Source organism: Malaclemys terrapin, chromosome 1 (assembly GCF_027887155.1).
Source record: "Malaclemys terrapin pileata isolate rMalTer1 chromosome 1, rMalTer1.hap1, whole genome shotgun sequence".
In the NCBI taxonomy this organism is placed as follows: domain Eukaryota; kingdom Metazoa; phylum Chordata; order Testudines; family Emydidae; genus Malaclemys; species Malaclemys terrapin.
In genome coordinates, this window is record NC_071505.1 from 93,426,475 (window position 1) to 93,446,735 (window position 20,261).

Sequence of the window (20,261 nt, forward strand, 5' to 3'; positions counted from 1 at the left end):
TAGAAAAGTCTTGACCATTACTTTAGTTCAGGCCTTAGGCCTCATACCAGGCCTCTGATACCAAGGTTTGTATCTCAGGGCCTCCTCTTACAGATTCATAGATTCATAGACTTTAAGGCCAGAAGGGACCAACGTGATCATCTAGTCTGACCTCCTGCACATCGCAGGCCACAGAAACCCCCCTTTCCCTCCTGTAATAGACCCCTAACCTCTGGCTGAGTTACTGAAGTCCTCAAATCGTGGAATCAAAATCAATGACACTTCTCTTACTACAGTTACTTACATCAACATGGCCAGAAGTGTTCTATAATTTTGCATGTCAATTTTTGGCTGCCTAATTTGGAACTACTATGACCCTTATTTGGAGCAGTATGTGCAAAGTACCTTTGAAAACCAGGTCTAAGCATGAGTGTGGTTTCGGGGGTGGGGATGTTGTCCCCCAAACTGCAAGCCTCAGGCAACTGTGGAATTTGCTCCCTGATTGGCCTGACTGGAGTCAAACTATGCCTATGGGTCTAAGATGTCTCAAGTTGGGAGCCAAAAACTGAAGCACCCAGAAACTGGCTTTATCTTTTCTTCTTCTATTTGCCGATCTGTAAAATGAAGATAATACCTACCTGCTTCACAAGGGTACTGAAGATTAATTGTTTATTAAAATGCTTTGAAGACAAAAAGCAATTTAAATGTACTATGCATGTTACATATAAATATTAGGCCTTTATGCAATTTTAAATATAAATGTATGTGCTAATGCAAGATGTCTGGACCTTCTGCCAGCAAATGAGCAGCAAGGAGGCTTGTCAAAAGTTCCTGTATGAAAATATCAACCAAGATCATTCTCATTTGAGAATCTGGGAAAGCAGCTGGTTAGGAGGAAAGGGTGGAGAAGTGGCCCTCTGTCCTGATGAAATGAGTTTCCTTAAGAGGGACAAGATGAGTGAGATAATATCTTTTACTGGACCAACTTGTACTGATGAAAGAGAAGAAGAGCTTTTGATCAACACCAGAGTTGAAGGTCTCAAGAGGAGCAACACGGAAAGCTTGTCTCCTCTTTTACCCTCAGAAGTTGATCCAATACAAGCTATTACCTCACCCACCTTGTCTCTCACACACCCTGGGTCCAACAGGTCTACACCTCCACAGCTCCTCAAAAGCGCATCGTCTTGGGAAGTGAGAAGAACATGGCAGGGTTGGTTGTATCACAAGTGTCACCCCCACCGCTGTTTGCCAGACTGGGGCTGTGACACGGGGGTGCCCCTGCAGGGGGCCAGCAGAGAAGTGACCCGCACCGGGCAGCAGCAGCAGTGCACGCAGGCCCCACGGGGCAGGGGGCACTGGGGTAGCGCCTCCTCCCCTGCCCATCAGCAGCCCGGACAGGCTGCCGGAACTGAACGGAGCCCTCAGGCTGCCCACGTCAGGACCGGCTCCAGACACCAGCTTGCCAAGCAGGTGCTTGGGGCAGCCACGCCGGAGAGGGGCGGCAGGTCCAACAATTGGGCGGACGGTCCCTCACTCCCGCTCGGAGCCAAGGACCTCCTGCCAAATTGCCACCGCAGATCGTGGCTTTTTTTTTTTTTTTTTGCGCTGCTTGGGGCGGCAAAAACCCTGGAGCCGGCCCTGGCCCACGTTCCCAGTTCAGCCCCTGGAGCAGCTCGGAGCTGGGAGGCTACAAAGGCCCCTAAAGCCCCCCCCCCCCCCCGCCCCGGGCTGCCAGCGGCTGCAGCGCAGAGCCTCAGCGCAGGAGGGATTTGTAACCCCGCCGCCAGCCCTGCCCGGGCTCCCAGTGCCTCCTGACGCCGCTCGGGGGCGCAGCGTCACCACCTGCTTCGCACGGGCGGGGCCTCGGTGAGGCAGAGAATGAATGTCGTTGCTCGCGCTCACCCCTCTCCCCTTCCATGGTACAGTCTAGCTTCAGAGTCTCTCTTCCTTCCCGCCCCCCACGCGTGACAGTTCGCGAATCCGACACTACCATTCCGGGCTGGGGAAGGGGGGTCCGACATCTGGGTTCATATCTCGAAACTCTCACAGGGGCACTGAATATGGATCGTTCCATTAATGAGTAGAGCCCTGGGGAGAGGATGTACTTTAACGTATGCCCTTATACAGAATAATGTTCTACCAGTTCCCGGCCTTCCCCTCTCCCCAGTGGTAGAGTCCTAACCTCTTCCATCTAGGGCTTCGGGAAACTACCAGTGCGCCTGTGCACGGCGGCTCCGAGTCTGGCTACGCGCGCGCTCGGGTAACCGCCGCCGCTCTGTGTCAGCCCCTTTTAGCGGGAGTTTTGAGGCGACTCGAGTTCGGCCCTGGCAACGAACAGCGAATAACGGCCTGGGCGGGGCGGGGGAGCTCTGAGGCGGCGGGGGCTGCGCTTGGGGTGAGCGGGGGCTGAGTCCCGCCTGCTGCTGCGGGGCTGAGAGCGGCCAGTTCAGTGGGCGTCGCTTCCGGCCCTATCTCGCTGCGCCTGGCCAGGGCCTGTTCGCCTCGCGCAGACAAGTAGCGCTGCTGTGGCGCCTGCTCGGCTGAGTCCCGGGCTCACTGTGTAGCCAGAGTCATGATGTGGTTAGGTCGGCCTAACCCCCGCTGTTCTTCCATCGACCCTGCTACGGCCTCTGGCAGAGGTGGATTAAGTACAGCAATGGAGAAACCCCTTCCATCGGCGTAGGAAGCAGCTACATGTCAGTACTGTAGTGGCACAGCTGCTGTAATGTGTAAACCTACCGTGAGACGACAAGTAGGATTTGCCCCTTTATTTCTTTAACACGTATCTTGGGAGGTGTAGAACTAAAGAGAGCGGGGCAGCAACTCTGGTTAGGGTTGGAGTAATATGGAAGGATTCATACTTTTTCCTTCTCAAGGCTCCCCCAACCCCATGCGCAGCCCCCCGTTCCGTTCCAACCCTTTATCTCCCGTCTCCACGCTCCGTTCCATGTCCCGTGTGCTTGGAACCCTCCTTATCTCGTTGCGCAAGACAAACAATAATGCATGTCACACACAGGTGAAGACAAAACATATACTTCAAGATAAATTCATCCTCTGGGTGCATTTGGGCCTGATTTTTTTTAGGTGGTCTGGATAAGATTTTAGGTATAACTCCACATTGGCTATGGGGCAGAGCCACATTACCACAGCAGGAGCACTGGAAGGCTCCCCAGAGAACAGGGGCATGTCTACACTGCTACACTTCTTAATAGGGTACGGTAAGGGCTGGTCTACACTGGGGGAGGGGGTCGATCTAATATACTCAACTTCAGCTACATGAATAGCGTAGCTGAAGTCGACGTATCTTAGATAAATTTACCTCGGGTCCTCATGGCGCAGGATCCACGGCCGCGGCTCCCCTGTCGACTCCGCTACCGCCTCTCGCTCTGGTGGAGTTCCAGAGTTGACGGGGAGCGTGTTCGGGGATCGATTTATTGCGTCTAGAAACGCGATAAATTGATCCCTGATAGATGGATCGCTACCCAACGATCGGGCAGGTAGTGAAGACATACCCTAAAGTTCCCCCTACATCCCTTGCTGACCAATAGGAAGGAACAGCCGCGGCTTTGCCTACCCCGCTAGTTTTGAGTTGCCATTTCCCCAAAGAGGAGCCGTCCCCTTGCCCTTTTGAATGCAAGGAATGCATGATTATATGCATTTCAGGACAGGGAAGGGAGGATTTATTTTTAAAAAGTGCAAAGAGAGGATTGTAACATTCCCTTTACCTTTTATATTAATTGTTCTTCCAGTATCTGGGGGCAGGGGGCTTGTTAATGTTACTTCAGGAAATATTTCACCTTTTGTTATTAATATATTAAAGAAAAATGGATACAGATGACTAAATTTTCATAACTGGCAGGGATTCGATCCATTTGTCTAGAGGAAAGAAATACATTGTGGTGCCATATGGAGATGTTTCAGAAGCAACTTATTTGAATATTTTTCATTAGAAAGTAAGATAAGTCATTCCATTTTATTTTTACTTCCAAACAACTCCTCTGAAATTACACCATTTTTTTCTTCCTTTATTTCCATTTCCTCTAGCCAGGAAGGCTCTTTGTCACATCAGTCCTCCCTCCAGAAAGGGAAACTTTGCCTAAGCCAATTTGGGCAGAGTGAGTTTTCTGAGAGAAAAATAAGATTCTCCCTCCATTATTGGGGAGGTAAGCACCTCTGCAACACATCCAGCTCCTGCTGGTACATGCAGTAAAGGACCAAGCTTAGAATCTGAATTTGGATTCTTATGTTATAGCGCATTGAGATGCCACTACGCCATTGAACTCCTATTAAGAGTACTTTATAATTACTTTATGTATTTCCACCCTGATGGTGTGTGTGTTTGCCTTTTTTAGTACTGACTGACGCCTTATTGCCTGCTCTTTCACAATGAAAGCCATGGAGGATCAAGTGGTACAAGAAGAACTAGGGTACCAGGATGATGAGGTATTTATGGATTGTGAAAAAATATGTCTACGTTCTGTCCGAGGGCGTCGCGCAGAATTTTTTGTAGAAGAGCAGTGTTTCTTCGGTGCAGGATCATGAAAGAAAATTAGAGGGTTGCAGGGTGATAAATTTGATTACAATCTAAAGCAAAGAAAATCTTGCTCCCCTGCTCCCTGCACACTCTTATCCTTCAAGATCAAGTGTTCTTTGTCTTGAAACACACACACACACACAAATAAATTGTGTAGGCTTACTGTTATCAGTACATGTTTTACTCTTAGGCCTTGGCTACACTTGCGAGTTGCAGCGCTGTAAAGCCGCCCCCAGTGCTGTAACTCACTCCCCATCCACACTGACAAGGCATTTGCAGCGCTGTATCTCCGTGGTTGCAGCGCTGCTTGTACTCCACGTCCCCGAGAGGAATAGCGTGTATTGCGCTGCCGCTGCGGCGCCAGTGTGGCCGCCCAATGCGCTGTGAATGGTCTCCAGAACTATTCGGCAGTATCCCACAATGCCTGTTCTAGCCACTCTGGTCATCAGTTCAAACTCTACTGCCCTGGCCTCAGGTAACCAACCATGTGACCCACCCTTTACATTCCCAGGAATTTTAAAAATCCCCTTCCTGTTTGCTCAGCCCGGCATGGCGTGGAGTGCTATCAGCGAATCTTTTCTGGTGACCATGCCTCCACGCACCAAGCGAGCCCCAGCATGGAGCAATGGCGAGTTGCTGGACCTCATCAGTGTTTGGGGGAAGGAAGCTGTACAGTCCCAGCTGCGCTCCAGCCGTAGGAATTACGATACCTTCGGGAAGGTATCAAAGGACATGATGGAAAGGGGCCATGACCGGGACGCCCTGCAGTGCAGGGTTAAAGTGAAGGAGCTGCGAAGTGCCTACCGCAAAGCCCGCGATGCAAACAGCCGCTTGGGTGCTCCCGCCGCGACCTGCCGATTCTACAAAGAGCTGGATGCGATACTTGGGGTTAACCCCACCTCCACTCCGAGCACCACCATGGACACTTCAGAGCCGGTGGGGAGGGAGGGGAGGAGGAGGAAAACGGGAGTGAGGGTGGTGGGCCGAATGGAGACACCCAGGAATCCCTGGAGCCATGCAGCCAGGAGCTCTTCTCGAGCCAGGAGGAAGGTAGCCAGTCGCAGCGGCTGGTACTTGGTGGAGGACAAACAGAAGAGCAGGTTCCCGGTAAGCGATTTTTTTTTTTCGGGAAGGAATTTTTTCGGTGCAGGCTCTTTGGGAGAGGAGGGTTAGGCATGCATGCCTAGATACGGAATAGTGCATTGATGTGGTTTATTACATCGCGGTAATCGGCCTCGGTAATCTCCTCGAATGTCTCATCCAGAACGTGTGCAATGTGCTTGCACAGGTTTATCGGGAGAGCCACCGTGGTCCTTGTCCCAGCCAGGCTAACGTGTCCGCGCCACTGTGCTGCGAGAGGCGGGGGTACCATTGCTGCACACAGGCAAGTTGCATATGGACCAGGTCGGAAGCCGCATTGCAGTAGAAGACCCTCCCTTGCTTCCCAGGTCACCCTCAGCAGCGAGATATCGTCCAGGACAAACTCCTGTGGAAAATGTTGGGACAGTGTTCAGTGTAGGTGCCCCGTGAAGCTGTTGGCTCTCCCCAAGGCACAGGAACCCAGAGGACAGTGCAGCCCTGAAACATCAGTCCCGCTTATTCACCATTTTGAGGCTCCCATGGGATACGTGTGCTCTGTTTCGGCTGGGAAAATTATGCAAATGCGTTGTGCCCCACTGTCACCTCCAACACACTTTCCCCAACTTCCGTGTTCTTCACGCCACCCGCTGCCTCCAACACCAGTATCTTCACCACCCAGCCCTGAAAACCATGACCCTTACCCTTACACTCAACCCCCGTCACCATGCAGTATAGCTATCCTGAAGTGCAGCACTCACTGCACAGCACACCAGACAGGACATACGCGAATCTGTGATTGTACCGTTCCCCACTCCACCCCCTTGTTTCTTTTCAATAAATATTTTTTTTTTCTTTTCAATAAATGGATTTTTTGGCTTTGAAAACATTCTTTATTATTGCATAAAGTAAAAGACTCCTTAGCCCAGGAAATAAAGAGGCACTGCAAGTCTGCTTGTCTGCTTAGCAAACATTGATTCCTAAAGATTGGAACTACTGCACTTCACTCCCATGCAGGGCACCAGATATCACTGCTGGTTTTCAGCCTCAAATTGCTCCCTCAAGGCATCCCTAATCCTTGCAGCCCTGCGCTGGGCCCCTGTAATAGCCCTGCTCTCTGGCTGTGCAAATTCAGCCTCTAGGTGTTGAACCTCGGAGGTCCATGCCTGAGTGAAGCTTTCACCCTTCCCTTCATAAATATTATGGAGGGCACAGCACGCGGATATAACCGTGGGGATGCTGTTTTTGGCCAAGTCCAGCTTCCCGTACAGAGATCACCAGCGGCCCTTTAAATGGCCAAAGGCACACTCCACAGTCATTCGGCACCGGCTCAGCCTGTAGTTGAACCTTTCCTTGCTGCTGCCAAGGCTCCCTGTGTAGGGTTTCATGAGCCCTGGCATTAACGGGTAAGCGGGATCTCCAACGATCACAATGGCCTTTTCAACTTCCCCTACCGCGATCTTCCGCTCTGGGAAAAAAGTCCCGGCCTGCATCTTCCTGAACAGCCAAGTGTTCCAAAGGATGCATGCGTCATGCACCTTTCCGGGCCAGCCTGTGTTAATGTCAATGAAACGCCCACGGTGATCCACAGGCGCCTGGAGAACCATAGAGAAATACCCCTTCTGGTTAACGTACTCGGATCCTAGGTGGGGTGGTGCCAGAATAGGAATGTGCATCCCATCTATCGCCCCTCCACAGTTAGGGAACCCCATTTGTGCAAAGCCATCCACTATGTCCTGCACGTTACCCAGAGTCACGGTTCTTCTGAGCAGGATGTGATTAATGGCCCTGCAAACTTGCATCAACACAATTCCAACGGTCGACTTTCCCACTCCAAACTGGTTTGCAACCGACGGGTAGCTGTCTGGAGTTGCCTGCTTCCAGATTACAATAGCCACCCGCTTCTCCACTGGCAGGGCAGCTCTCAATCTCGTGTCCTTGCGCTGCAGGGTGGGGGCGAGCTCCTCACACAGTCCCATGAAAGTGGCTTTTCTCATCCCGAAAGTTCTGCAGCCACTGCTCGTCATCCCAAACTTCCATGACGATGGGATCCCATCACTCGGTGCTTGTTTCCCGAACCTAAAAGCGGCGTTCCACGGTGCTGAGCATGTCCGTGAATGCCACAAGCAATTTCGTGTCGTACGTATTACGCGGCTTGATAGCATTGTTGGACTCCTCACTCTCACTGTCACTTTGGATCTTAAGGAATAGTTCGACAGCCAAACGTGACATGCTGGCGAGATAAGTCAGCATAAGCCTGAGCAGTTCGGGCTCCATTTCCCGCAGACAGATCGCACTGCACAGAAACGGTTGAAAGATGGCGCCAAAGGTGGATGGAAACAAAGGGATTTCTGGGATGCGAAGTGATGCATCACGGGGCGTTGGGACAGGACCCAGAATGCCCCGCACCCACTCCCCCTTCCCACAACCTACGGTGCCAGAATGGGAAGAGGTGCTCTGTGGGATAGCTGTCCATAATGTGCCACTCTCAATAGCGCTGCAATTGCCGCAAATGTGGCCACGACAGTGCGCTGGGCAGCTGTCAGTGTGGACAGACTGCAGCGCTTTCCCTACTCAGCTGCACGAAGTCAGGTTTAACTCACAGCGCTGTACATCTGCAAGTGTAGCCAAGGCCTTAGAGTAAATGTAAGGAGATCACAAAAAAGTGACTTTGAATAAGGGGTCCTCAATCTGAAAAGGTTGAGAAACACTATAGTAGAGGGTTAGAAGGAAGAGTATCACAATATTACTTCATTAGTAGAGTTTCGCAGCATGATTGGTGGCTGTGTTTCTCCAGATGGTTACACAGTATGAGGACAACAGGAAATGCTGAAATCCTTCGGTTCTTTCTTTGATGTGTCTATATTGGGTAGGTAGTAGGATATGTACTATTATGAAAAGCAATCCAGGTCTAAGGATTTAAAATGGACACATGTTAAATTAGACAGGTAACAAAGGGAGATACAGGTGTGGGAAAAAAATGACCAAGATTCTGTCTTTCCCCCTGCCTCCTTTAGGAATCCTTGTTTCAGGATATTGACCTGTTACAGAAACATGGAATTGTAAGTATAAGTAATAGATATTATCTAGACAGTTTTGCATGGGATGTTATTTAGGAATGTTACCAAAAAACACTTCTCCATAGTGATGTGCATAACAAACTTTCTCCCCATTACAACGTCTAAATAAGGCCATGTCTACGCTATGGGCACTATGGCAGCACAGCTACAACGCTGCAGCTATGCTGCTGTACCCCTGTCGTGTAGATGCTTCCTACAGTGACAGATGGGGTTATTCCACTGATGTAGCCGTTCCATCTCCATGAGTGGTGATAGCTACGTCAATGGAAGAATTCTTTTGTCAACCTAGCTGCATCTACATAGTTAGGTCGGCTTAACTATGATGCTCAGGTGTGTGAATTTTGCTGTGTCAACGTAACTTTTGAGTATAGACCAGGCCTAAGAGATACAGGGAGGGCTGGACAAGTTTTGTCTTTGATAGTTTACATATTAAGGGGCAGATTTTGAAAAGTGTTTACCACCCAGCAGTTCTTGAAAATATGGCCACTTATTTTAGTACCTAAGTGAGAGCAGTTGGATGGTGAGCATTTTTTGGCAATCTGGCCATAGATGAGTTTCTGCACCAGCCAATAACTATCTATAATGACTCCAATGTCTTCTCTAGCCCCTACATTATACTGTGAATGGCTTTGTTATGCTGTTCTCAGAATGCTGGGGAGCAGTTTTCTTACTAGTTAAAAATTCTTCAGTAAACTCCACCAGTAGACTTCTCTCAAACTGGAAAAAATAACTCAATGATTTATATTAAGTGAGTACTTATTATACCCCTTTATGTATAAGACTTTTGTTCTTCATGACTGGCTTTTCTTCATCCATCCTTGTCATCATCATATGCACAAGATAAGCCCAAGGAGAAGACAGAAGCTTCTCAGTGGAAGCAATTAAGTTATCCCTTATTCTCCCTAGTGTCATTTGCACACAGCTCCTGTGCATAAATGGGGGACACATCCAAGTTCATAGTTTTTACTCAAAGAAGAGACTTCTCTGGAGGTGACAGTTTGAAGCAGTGTTCATTAAACCTTCTGCTACTATTTTGTCTAATTTCAGAGTAACAGCCGTGTTAGTCTGTATCCGCAAAAAGAAGAACAGGAGTACTTGTGGCACCTTAGAGACTAACAAATTTATTTCATGAGGTTGATGGATTTCCATTCCATACGGCTAAATGCAGTGCCTTGCATAATGACAAGTTTCAGAGTAACAGCCGTGTTAGTCTGTATCCGCAAAAAGAAGAACAGGAGTACTTGTGGCACCTTAGAGTGGTGCCACAAGTACTCCTGTTCTTCTTTTTGCGGATACAGACTAACACGGCTGTTACTCTGAAACTTGTCATTATGCAAGGCACTGCATTTAGCCGTATGGAATGGAAATCCATCAACCTCATGAAATTAAATTTGTTAGTCTCTAAGGTGCCACAAGTACTCCTATTTTGTCTAAGTAACCTGCTGCATTGCTTCTCTTCCATTACATTTCCACCCTCACAGGAGTATCTGTAACATTTGATAACAAGCAAGTGTATTCTTCCCTGGACATACTTAGAACATTCAGAAACAACAAAGCAGTTAAATCTATTTCTTTCATAGTGAAAATAAACATACATGTGAACGTACAACATAATGGGCTACAAAAACTTTCTTTACCTTCCAGTTGTAGCATTTCATGAGCTAGTGATCACAGAATGTGAACTTTCTTCACAGAATGTGGCTGATATTAAAAAGCTGAAGTCCGTGGGAATCTGTACCGTCAAAGGGATCCAGATGACAACGAGGCGGGCATTGTGCAATGTGAAAGGGCTTTCAGAGGCCAAAGTGGACAAGATCAAAGAAGCAGCCAACAAGCTAATTGTAAGCAAATCACATACCTTAGCATTTTCAACTTAGAACACCCTCCCACCCCCACCCCCGGTAAGATACTTTGCAGCATTTCCCACTGCAAGCATTAGAACAATCATGCTTACAAGTGATTGTGCTTATTAGTCTGAAGTCAGAGATACTACTTTATAGCCAATAGCAGCCAGACTGACAATTGGCCCTTGACAGGTTCAGCCAGATGAGAGGTCAATGAGGAGAAATGGATCTTGGCTGAGGAGTTTTTCCTAAGTATCAGGCCAAACTGAATAATTTCTTTTGGTGTTCCCCTAGGAACCAGGATTCTTGACTGCCTTTGAGTACAGCGAGAAAAGGAAGATGGTGTTCCATATCACCACTGGGAGCCAGGAATTTGAGTAAGTTTATCTCTACTTAACCCCGCCTGAGCTTTGCCCAAAAAGTAATCATATTATTTTTCTCCAACTGGCCACAAAACAACTATTAGAGACAAATGTTCAATTAGGACACAGTGGGTGCACTTGCAAAAAAGCAAGTGGAAGTGAGTCATTTAACCCTGCTCAGAGTAGGGTTGGGTGACACTGGTAAAAAGCCTGATTCCTGCTTACACTGCAGTCTCCACTGTTGCTACCACCCGTGGAACTGTAATGATAGTGAATTGTAGGACCTAAATTTGCCTGAGTAGACTCAACCTTTTTGTATGCTAATCAAGCTCACACACGATAGTTTCATGTCAGTAACATGCACCTCAAATCTAATTTTAAATAATAAAAGTACTAGCTGACCCTGTTTATTTTGCTTGAGGTTTATGCAAAATTCCCCAAGTTCATCTGCTTTCCCAGAAGTGACACAATGTATGTGCAATATGGTGGAATGGTTCAGCAGCAAAACCCCCATCTGAATAAGAAAGGACTCTTCCTCAAAATGTAGGAGCAGACTGTTTGGTTCTTGCATGCACATGCACAAGGAGGCTTACCTCCTTTGTGTGTTCTGCAGAGGTGCCAGGCACAATTACAATCTGGATACTGTCTTAACTGCCGTGACTGCTTCTTCAAGCACCCCCAGTTTGTTAACCATCCTACAGGGAACAAAGAGGAGGTGGGCGTCTTTACACACTGTCTCATACCAGACAGTAGAATAGCTGACTATGCAAGGCAGCACTCCTTACACCCTTCTAAGGGGTAGTGTAACAAGAGCATTCCCCAGTCTGCCTGGGAGATTTAAGAAGCATTGTGTCTAAAATAGCATTTCTCAAATGTGGCCACCAGCGATTTTTGTTGCAGCCATGACAACCTCCAAAGCATGGGCGGAGATTGGGACGGAGGGAAAAGAAGCAGCCCCTCCTGCAGTGCCTAGCTGTTGCTCCTGAACAGCTGTTACCAAGGGCAGCGAGATGCACTGCCTTAGTGTTTGCATTGGTGCCACCAGCAGGGATCGGCGCCCTGCACTGCGGAGCCTTCTTGGGGGTTCCAGGCAGTGGCAGCTCTTGTCAGTGGAGGTGGCTGTGGCATTCGGTCACCGGGATGCTCCCCTGAGCAGCTCCTCCACTCCCGTCTGGACAGGGCACGGGGAGCCTGGGACTCCGCAGGTGACTAGTGAGTTCCTGACCCACCTTTCCTGGGGTGGGTTCTTGCCGCAGGGTCTCCGGAGGCAGGGACAGAGAGACAGGTTTGTCAGAGTGGCCATCAGCAAGAGTTGGTGACTGCACACTGAGGCCACCAAAAAAATTGGTTGTGAGAACCCCTGGTCTAAAGGAGTTCTTTCTGAGCTGATGCAGCTCCACACTGTTCTTAACAATGACTTGTGCCTTAAAGGTACATTCTGGAATTTTTTCTTGATGGGTAGTGCATACAAAAGCAAGTAAAAATGGCTAAACATAAGCAGGAAATAAACAGAAAATGTGGTAAATTAATAGATTAGGGTTTATATCAATCCCATGACCACTTGTTGGTGGAGCCTTATCTTCTCAAAAATATTTTCTCTCTTCTATCTCCCAAATGACCACTCTTGTACATTTTCTCCTAAGCACCTGTAGAAGGGGAAGGGGAACTGAGACAGAATTAGCACCCTATATACCAGGGATCATTTGGTGCCCCTGCACCCTATCACATCATGAGTTAAGTGCAGGGCCTTTTGGATGAGAAGAGATTTTCTTACAGTGGCAAAGATTCCCCTTTTGACATTACTCTTGTGACTGTGGGCATTTCAATATGCTTAACTCTTTCTCTCCCTCCAGTAAACTATTGGGTGGTGGGATTGAAAGCATGGCAATCACAGAGGCCTTTGGAGGTGAGTGAACCATATTAAGTGGATTTTATTGAGTGGGTTATCAGTAGAGAGCTGCAGCAGATGTTTAGGTTTTAAAGCAAACTACATAATTTCTATCAAATTCTCATCACACTGGATCTGAAAAGATGGAAGTTCAGGCTCAGCTATAATGGATGGTCCCTTTCCAGGGTTGATGAAAGCAGAAATAATCCCATCTTTGTCAGTTTTTTGCCATTGTTCCTCTTCAGTTGTTGCAGATGCGGGTTGAGCTGGGTAACACTCACATTTGGGGGCATGCTGGTTCAGTATCGTATACCACTATGAACAGTGTTGCTCAGGAAACATTTCCCCATTTTGCTTCTCCATTTCTTCCCAGTAATGAAACCTTGATGTGAGATTTCCTGCTGATACATACTCTTCTCCACGAAGAATCAAAACTTAAAGTTCAGCCCACAATAAACTATTGTAATTCAAGAGATGTGTAAATATTTGCACCCAGCTTCTATCATTCATTAGCTCTACTACAGGCAAAAGTCACAGTGTAAAGCAATATAAAGTATGAAGATCCACAGATGTGACATATATAATTTTGGCAGCACCGTACAGAATTCAAACAACGAGATATAAGCAAATAATGCAATGCCCTTCATATCTGATTTAGATAGTAAGCTATTATTACAGCAAAAGTCAGTCAGCAAGATCAAAAGACTTGAGCAGCAATAACTACAGTTTATCAAATACAGCACACTTCCCCTTTTAAAAAGTGTCCTTGAGGCTTGAACAGTTTGATGAAAGATTTTCTGGACATGTCTTAAAATATTATCTCCTGGTCTTCAAAGTAATACCACCAACTTGAAATCTAGATTAAAAATGAGATAAAATTTGTTTCAGGTGTTACACCCACCCTTGAGTCTCTTGACCAATTTTTATGGATTTAAAATAACATTTTTAAAATTTGATTTTCTGTTCTCATCTGCTATGTGGAAGACCCACACAATTGATAGTGTAAAATAACTATCTGAATGTATAAGGGAAATAGGGAAAATAACTATAGACAAAGTGCTGTCAAATGTAGGAAGTAAGCAAACTGAAAAAATATTTTTGTAAACCTTTTAGCTATAGCAAACTTAGATATTACTTGTTAAAAATAGTAAGTAAAATATTTTTGACAGACATTTGGTTTTTTTAATTGATTGTATCCATTTAAAACCATTTTTCTAATATTTTCTAATATTTTCTAATTTTAGCTAATATTTTCATTTGCGTGCAACACACCTCTGTAGTAAATGGAATTCTTTGTAGGTTGATTGTAATGATTATTGCAGTGTTTATCTGTGTTTTTTTGAGAAACAGTTTCACATTCATCATTCTTGTTGCCAGTAAGATGTCTTGATGTGTACTAGGTTTGCTGGACCCTACACACAAGTGGGAATGGCAATCGCACCACCATTTGTATTATTAGTATTATTGTATTAACTCTGAGCAAGGCTATTTATCATCCGGGTTGTCAGTTTTCACTGGTGCAATGCCAGTGGAACAGCAAGCACTGGTGTGGTGTAGCCATTGCACCAATGCAATTAGTCTCTCAGTACAGTCACAGAATGCTCCAGTATACCCTTTACTAATATCTTTGACAGCTCATGGCAGTGCCTTTGGCACCTGTCAAGATGGCTCCATATGGCACAACAGCAGTTATGGTTCTACATGGACCCACAATGCCCCCCACACGTCTCTTCCTTTCAGGACTGGTCAAAAGCAAATGAGGCAGTATTTGGGTGATTTCAGCTCATCCCAGGCACCTTTCCTGAGACCCCTGCCCTCAGAATAACAGTGAACAACCAACAAGATAATATAAAATACAAATTTATAAAACATGTAACATGTTTTTCTCTCCTTTTTTTTTTTTTAAATTCTGTGGACATTATTCACTTATTCCAGGGAGCTGTGCCAGGGACTGTGGGATAGATGCAACAATCCATAGGCCCCGCAATATTTGCAGTGAGTGTTCTTTGTGGACAATGTATATCATGGACAACCAGAACAAGATGCCTAGTGTAGACACACTGCACCATGGTGATCATATGGTGTAAATTACAATGGTGCAATTCTCAAACAGCTTTGGAGAGCAAAGCAATGGCTATAATGGGTTCTGGGATTGCTCACATGGCTTCTGATATTGGAACCCATTTGACTGAAAATAAAGTTAAGCCTGGTCAGTGGAGTTAATCCAATACCCTCAGCAACACCTAACATTTTTCCAACAGTGGCCTGGTCTACACTATGACTTTAATTCGGATTTAGCAGCGTTAAATCGAATTAACCCTGCACCCGTCCACACAACGAAGCCATTTATTTCAACATAAAGGGCTCTTAAAATCGATTTCTGTACTCCACCCCGACGAGCGGAGTAGCGCCAAAATCGATATTGTCATTTCGAATTAGGGTTAGTGTGGCCACAATTCGATGGTATTGGCCTCCGGGAGCTATCCCACAGTGCACCATTGTGACCGCTCTGGACAGCAATCTGAACTCGGATGCACTGGCCAGGTAGACAGGAAAAGCCCCGCGAACATTTGAATTTTATTTCCTGTTTGCCCAGCGTGGAGAGCACAGGTGACCACAGATAGCTCATCAGCACAGGTAACCATGCAAGCCGATAATCGAAAAAGAGCACCAGCATGGACCATACGGGAGGTACTGGATCTGATCGCTATATGGGAAGAGGATTCAGTGCTAGCAGAACTTCGTTCTAAAAGACGAAATGCCAAAACTTTTGAAAAAATCTCCAAGGGCATGATGGAGAGAGGCCACAATAGGGACTCAGATCAGTGCCGCTTGAAAGTCAAGGAGCTCAGACAAGCCTATCAAAAAACAAAGGAGGCAAACGGTCGCTCTGGGTCAGAGCCGCGGACATGCCGCTTCTATGCCGAACTGCATGCAGTTCTAGGGGGGGCCGCCACCACTACCCCACCTCTGACTGTGGATTCAGAGGTGGGGTAATCTCATCAGCTACACCTGAGGATTCTGCAGACGGGGAAGAGGCGGAGGAGGAGGAGGACGAGCTTGCGGAGAGCACACAGCACTCTGTTCTCCCCAACAGCCAGGATCTTTTTCTCAGCCTGACTGAAGTACCCTCCCAACCCAGTATCCAAGACCATGACCCCATGGAAGGGACCTCAGGTGAGTTTACCTTTTAAAATGTAAAACTTGTTTTAAAAGCAAGCGTTTTTTAATGATTACTTTGCCCTGAGGACTTGGGATGCATTTGCACCAGTACAGCTACTGGAAACGTCTGTTAATGTGTCTGTGGATGGAGCGGAAATCCTCCAGGGACATCTCCCTGAAGCTCTCCTGGAGGTACTCCAAAAGCCTTGCCACAAGGTTTCTGGGCAGTGCAGCCTTATTCCGTCCTCCATGGTAGGACACTTGACCGCGCCATGCTTGCAGCAAGTAATCTGGTATCATTGCATGACAAAGCCTGGCAGCGTATGGTCCCGGTGTTTGCTGGCATTCAAGCAACATCCGTTCTTTATCTCGCTGTGTAATCCTCAGGAGAGTGATACCGCTCATGGTAACCTGGGTGAAATACTGGAATTTAATTAAGGGGACAGAGGTGGCCGTTCCTACTGGGCTGTTTGCCTGTGGCTGAAAAGAAATCCTTCCCTGCAGTTAGCCAAGCGTGGGGGGAGGGGTGCGTGAATTGGCCCTGAGCTTTTCGCGTTTGGCTAGCAGGGATCTTCCCTGATACCAGCCACGCGGTGGGGGGGAGAGGTAAAGCGATCATCCCAGACAATTCATGGCGGGGTGGGGGGTGTTAGTTTGGTTCCTGCAGGGATCTTCCCTGATACCAGCCATGCGGTGGGGGGAGGGATAAAGCGATCATCCAGAGAATTGGATGGGGATGGGGGAGGGTTAGTTTGTTTTCTGCTGCTGAAGGTTAACAGGAAAACCTCAGCACTCAACGGGCTTCGCTTGGTATGTGGGAAAGGAGGGCTCAGAAGCCGAAAGACAATGGCTTACCATGGCCGCATGCAAGCCGAATTCTGTTGCCCGGACCTGCGTCTGTGATCTCTAGCAGCAAAGCCACAGGCACTCAATATTAAGAGGCAAAATGCGACCTTGCACAGAAATCACATGTGCTATGTAATGTGAATAGTGTTGGTCACAGTGAAAGAGTATAAGCATTGTTCTGCAAAATGTATCTTTTTAATAAATTCTCTCCTTTTTTCCCTCCCTCCAGCAGCTGCAAATTTTTCAAGCCTCCCTCCTCCGTCCCGAAGGCTATCTCAGGTAAGGCGTCGGAAAAAGAAGACGCGAGACGAGATGTTCGCGGAAATCATGGAATCCACCCGCAGTGAAAGAGCTCATCTGAATGAGTGGAAGGACACGGTTTCAAAGTATAGGAAAGAAGCCAGTGAACGTGAGGACAGGAGGGACCAACGTGAGGACAGGAGGGACCAACGTGAGGAGAGGAGAGACGCTCAAGATGAGAGGTGGCGGCAGGAAGATCAGAGGAGGCAGGATGCAATGCTGGGGCTGCTGTGTGAGCAAACAGGCATGCTCCGGCATCTGGTGGAGCTTCAGGAACGGCAGCAGGATAACAGAGTGCCGCTACAGTCCCTGTATAACCCCCCCTCCCCCCTCCCCATGTTCCATAGCCTCCTCACCCAGACGTGTAAGAACGTGAGGGGGGGAGGCTCCGTACACCCTCCCATTCCACCCCAGTGGACAGCCCAAGCAACAGGCTGTCATTTTTTTAACCTTTTTTTAGTGGCCTTTTCCTTCTCGCCGATCCTCCTCCCAAACCCCACCCGGCTTCTCTCCCTCTTTTTATAATCAATTAATAAAGAATAAATGATTTTTAAACGATAGTGACTTTATTTCCTTTGAAAGCAAGCTGGGGGAAGGGGGAGGGTGGGTTCCTTACAGAGAATGAGTCAATAAAGGGGGCAGGTTTTCATGAAGGAGAAACAAACAGAAATTTCACACGGTAGCCTGGCCAGTCATGAAACTGGTTTTCAAAGCTTCTCTGATGCGCAGCGCTTCCTGGTGTGCTCTTCTAATCGCCCTGGTGTCTGGCTGCGCGTAATCAGCAGCCAGGCGATTTGCCTCAGCCTCCCACCCCGCCATAAAGGTCTCCCCTTTACTTTCACAGAGATTGTGGAGCAAGCAGCAATAACAATGGGGATATTGGTTTGGCTGAGGTCTGAGCGAGTCAGTAACGATCGCCAGCAACCTTTTAAACGGCCAAATGCACATTCTACCACCATTCTGCACTTGCTCAGCCTGTAGTTGAACAGCTCCTGACTCCTGTCCAGGCTGCCTGTGTATGGCTTCATGAGCCATGGCATTAAGGGGTAGGCTGGGTCCCCAAGAATAACTATTGGCATTTCAACATCTCCAACGGTTATTTTCTGGTCCGGGAAGTAAGTCCCTTGCTGCAGCGGTTTAAACAGATTAGTGTTCCTGAAGACGCGAGCGTCATGAACCCTTCCCGGCCAGCCCACATTGAGGTTGGTGAAACGTCCCTTGTGATCCACAAGTGCTTGCAGCACCATTGAAAAGTACCCCTTGCGGTTTATGTACTGGGTACCCTGGTGCTCCGGTGCCAAGATAGGGATATGGGTTCCGTCTATCGCCCCACCACAGTTAGGGAATCCCATTGCAGCAAAGCCATCCACTATGACCTGCACATTTCCCAGAGTCACTACCTTTCGTAGCAGCAGCTCAGTGATTGCTTTGGCTACTTGCATCACAGCAGCCCCCACAGTAGATTTGCCTACTCCAAATTGATTCCCGACTGACTGGTAGCTGTCTGGCATTGCAAGCTTCCACAGGGCTATCGCCACTTGCTTCTCAACTGTGAGAGCTGCTCTCATCTTGGTATTCTGGCGCTTCTGGGCAGGGGAAAGCAAGTCACAAAGTTCCATGAAAGTGCCCTTACGCATGCAAAAGTTTCGCAGCCACTGGGAATCGTCCCACACCTGCAACACTATGCGGTCCCACCAGTCTGTGCTTGTTTCCCGGGCCCAGAATTGGCGTTCCACGGATAGAACCTGCCCCATTAACAACATGATCTCCAAAGCACCGGGGCCCGCGGTTTGAGAGAATTCTGTGTCCATGTCCATGTCCTCATCACTCTTGTCGCTGTGCTGCTGTCGCCGCCTCCTCCTCTCCTCTTTTTTCTGGTCCTGGCACAGCATAAACTGCACGAGAACGCACGAGGTGTTTACAGTGTTCATGACTGCTGTCTTGAGCTGAGCGGGCTCCATGCTTGCCGTGGTATGGAGTCTGCAGTGTTCACCCATGAAAAAAGGCGCAAAATGGTTGTCTGCCGTTGCTTTCATGGAGGGAGGGGTGAGGCTGTACCCAGAACCACCTGCGACAATGTTTTTTGCCCCATCAGGCACTGGGATCTCAATCCAGAATTCCAATGGGCGGGGGAGACTGTGGGAACTATGGGATAGCTATGGGATAACTACCCACAGTGCAACGCTCCAGAAATCGACACTAGCCCTGGTACATGGACGCACACCGCCGAATTAATGTGCTTAGTGTGGCCGCATACATTCGACTTTATACAATCTGTTTTCAACATTCGAATTATATAAATTCGGATTAATCCCATAGTGTAGACATACCCAGTGTCTTGGAGTTGATATTACTATGGGCTGGGTATAACCATTGCTCATTTAAGACAGTTGTAAGAAGACATTAAGCTCCTTTATGGAAGCAGGTAGCTGAAACAATAGGGGCCTCCTCTAATCAAATACAGGTACTTATCTGCCAAAAACAAAGGCATGTGTGAGGCCACTCAGGAATTTGACCTATGTGGGTGGAAGGGCTTTGCTGGCTTTGTTTTAGTAGAGGTGTGTGTGTCAGAGAGAGAGAATCCACGGAAACAGATGCAGAGCAGGAGAGAAAAGCCAATGACACAAGTTATGTCAGCCCTGCGATCAGAAGTGTGACTACAGCAAATGTAGGCATACATGAGCTAGCTTTGATCTAGCTAGCTAGCTTGAATAAAAATAACAATGAAGTGCAACAGCACATTCTGTACAAGCTGGTCTGGGACCTTGACTATGTACTTCAGGGGCTAGCCTGTGAAGCTTCATACCTCTGACTGCAATGTAGAAATACGCGTAGTCAGAACAAGTACAAGAAACATGGGCCTGAGAAAAAACTGGAAAAGGGACTTGGAACTGTGAATGAAGCCACTGTCTCTTATTGTTTGGTTCCTACTGTGTTCAAGGATACAGGACTTTGTACAACCTTTGAAAATACACAGGATTTCATCAAAGAAACACATGACTCTTGGCCTCTGCTTTGCCTCCTAGTGGAAACAACCCACGCAGTCCTGAACTTTGGCTACCTACTCAGGTCAAAAAATGGTAACAATACATTTAACTTCCACCTGGATGCAGTTACCAGGGACAAGTGGAAGTTAGCTCAGTTTAAAATTGTCAAGCATGATACCTCTCACAGCGCAGCACTTCTAAG

General features: G+C 47.6%; 1 protein-coding gene across 1 annotated transcript in view; it reads left to right on the forward strand.

The window, feature by feature from the left end:
- The first annotated feature begins 2,463 nt into the window (after nucleotides 1–2,463).
- Nucleotides 2,464–20,261, forward strand: part of DMC1 (DNA meiotic recombinase 1) — a 50,944-nt gene continuing 33,146 nt past the window's right edge. The window contains exons 1-6 of the mRNA XM_054031531.1: nucleotides 2,464–2,675; nucleotides 4,332–4,422; nucleotides 8,608–8,652; nucleotides 10,365–10,511; nucleotides 10,809–10,891; nucleotides 12,730–12,782. Of these exons, the coding sequence (XP_053887506.1) occupies nucleotides 4,366–4,422; nucleotides 8,608–8,652; nucleotides 10,365–10,511; nucleotides 10,809–10,891; nucleotides 12,730–12,782 (385 nt within the window). The 5' untranslated portion in view covers nucleotides 2,464–2,675; nucleotides 4,332–4,365. The remainder of the gene's footprint in view (nucleotides 2,676–4,331; nucleotides 4,423–8,607; nucleotides 8,653–10,364; nucleotides 10,512–10,808; nucleotides 10,892–12,729; nucleotides 12,783–20,261) is intronic.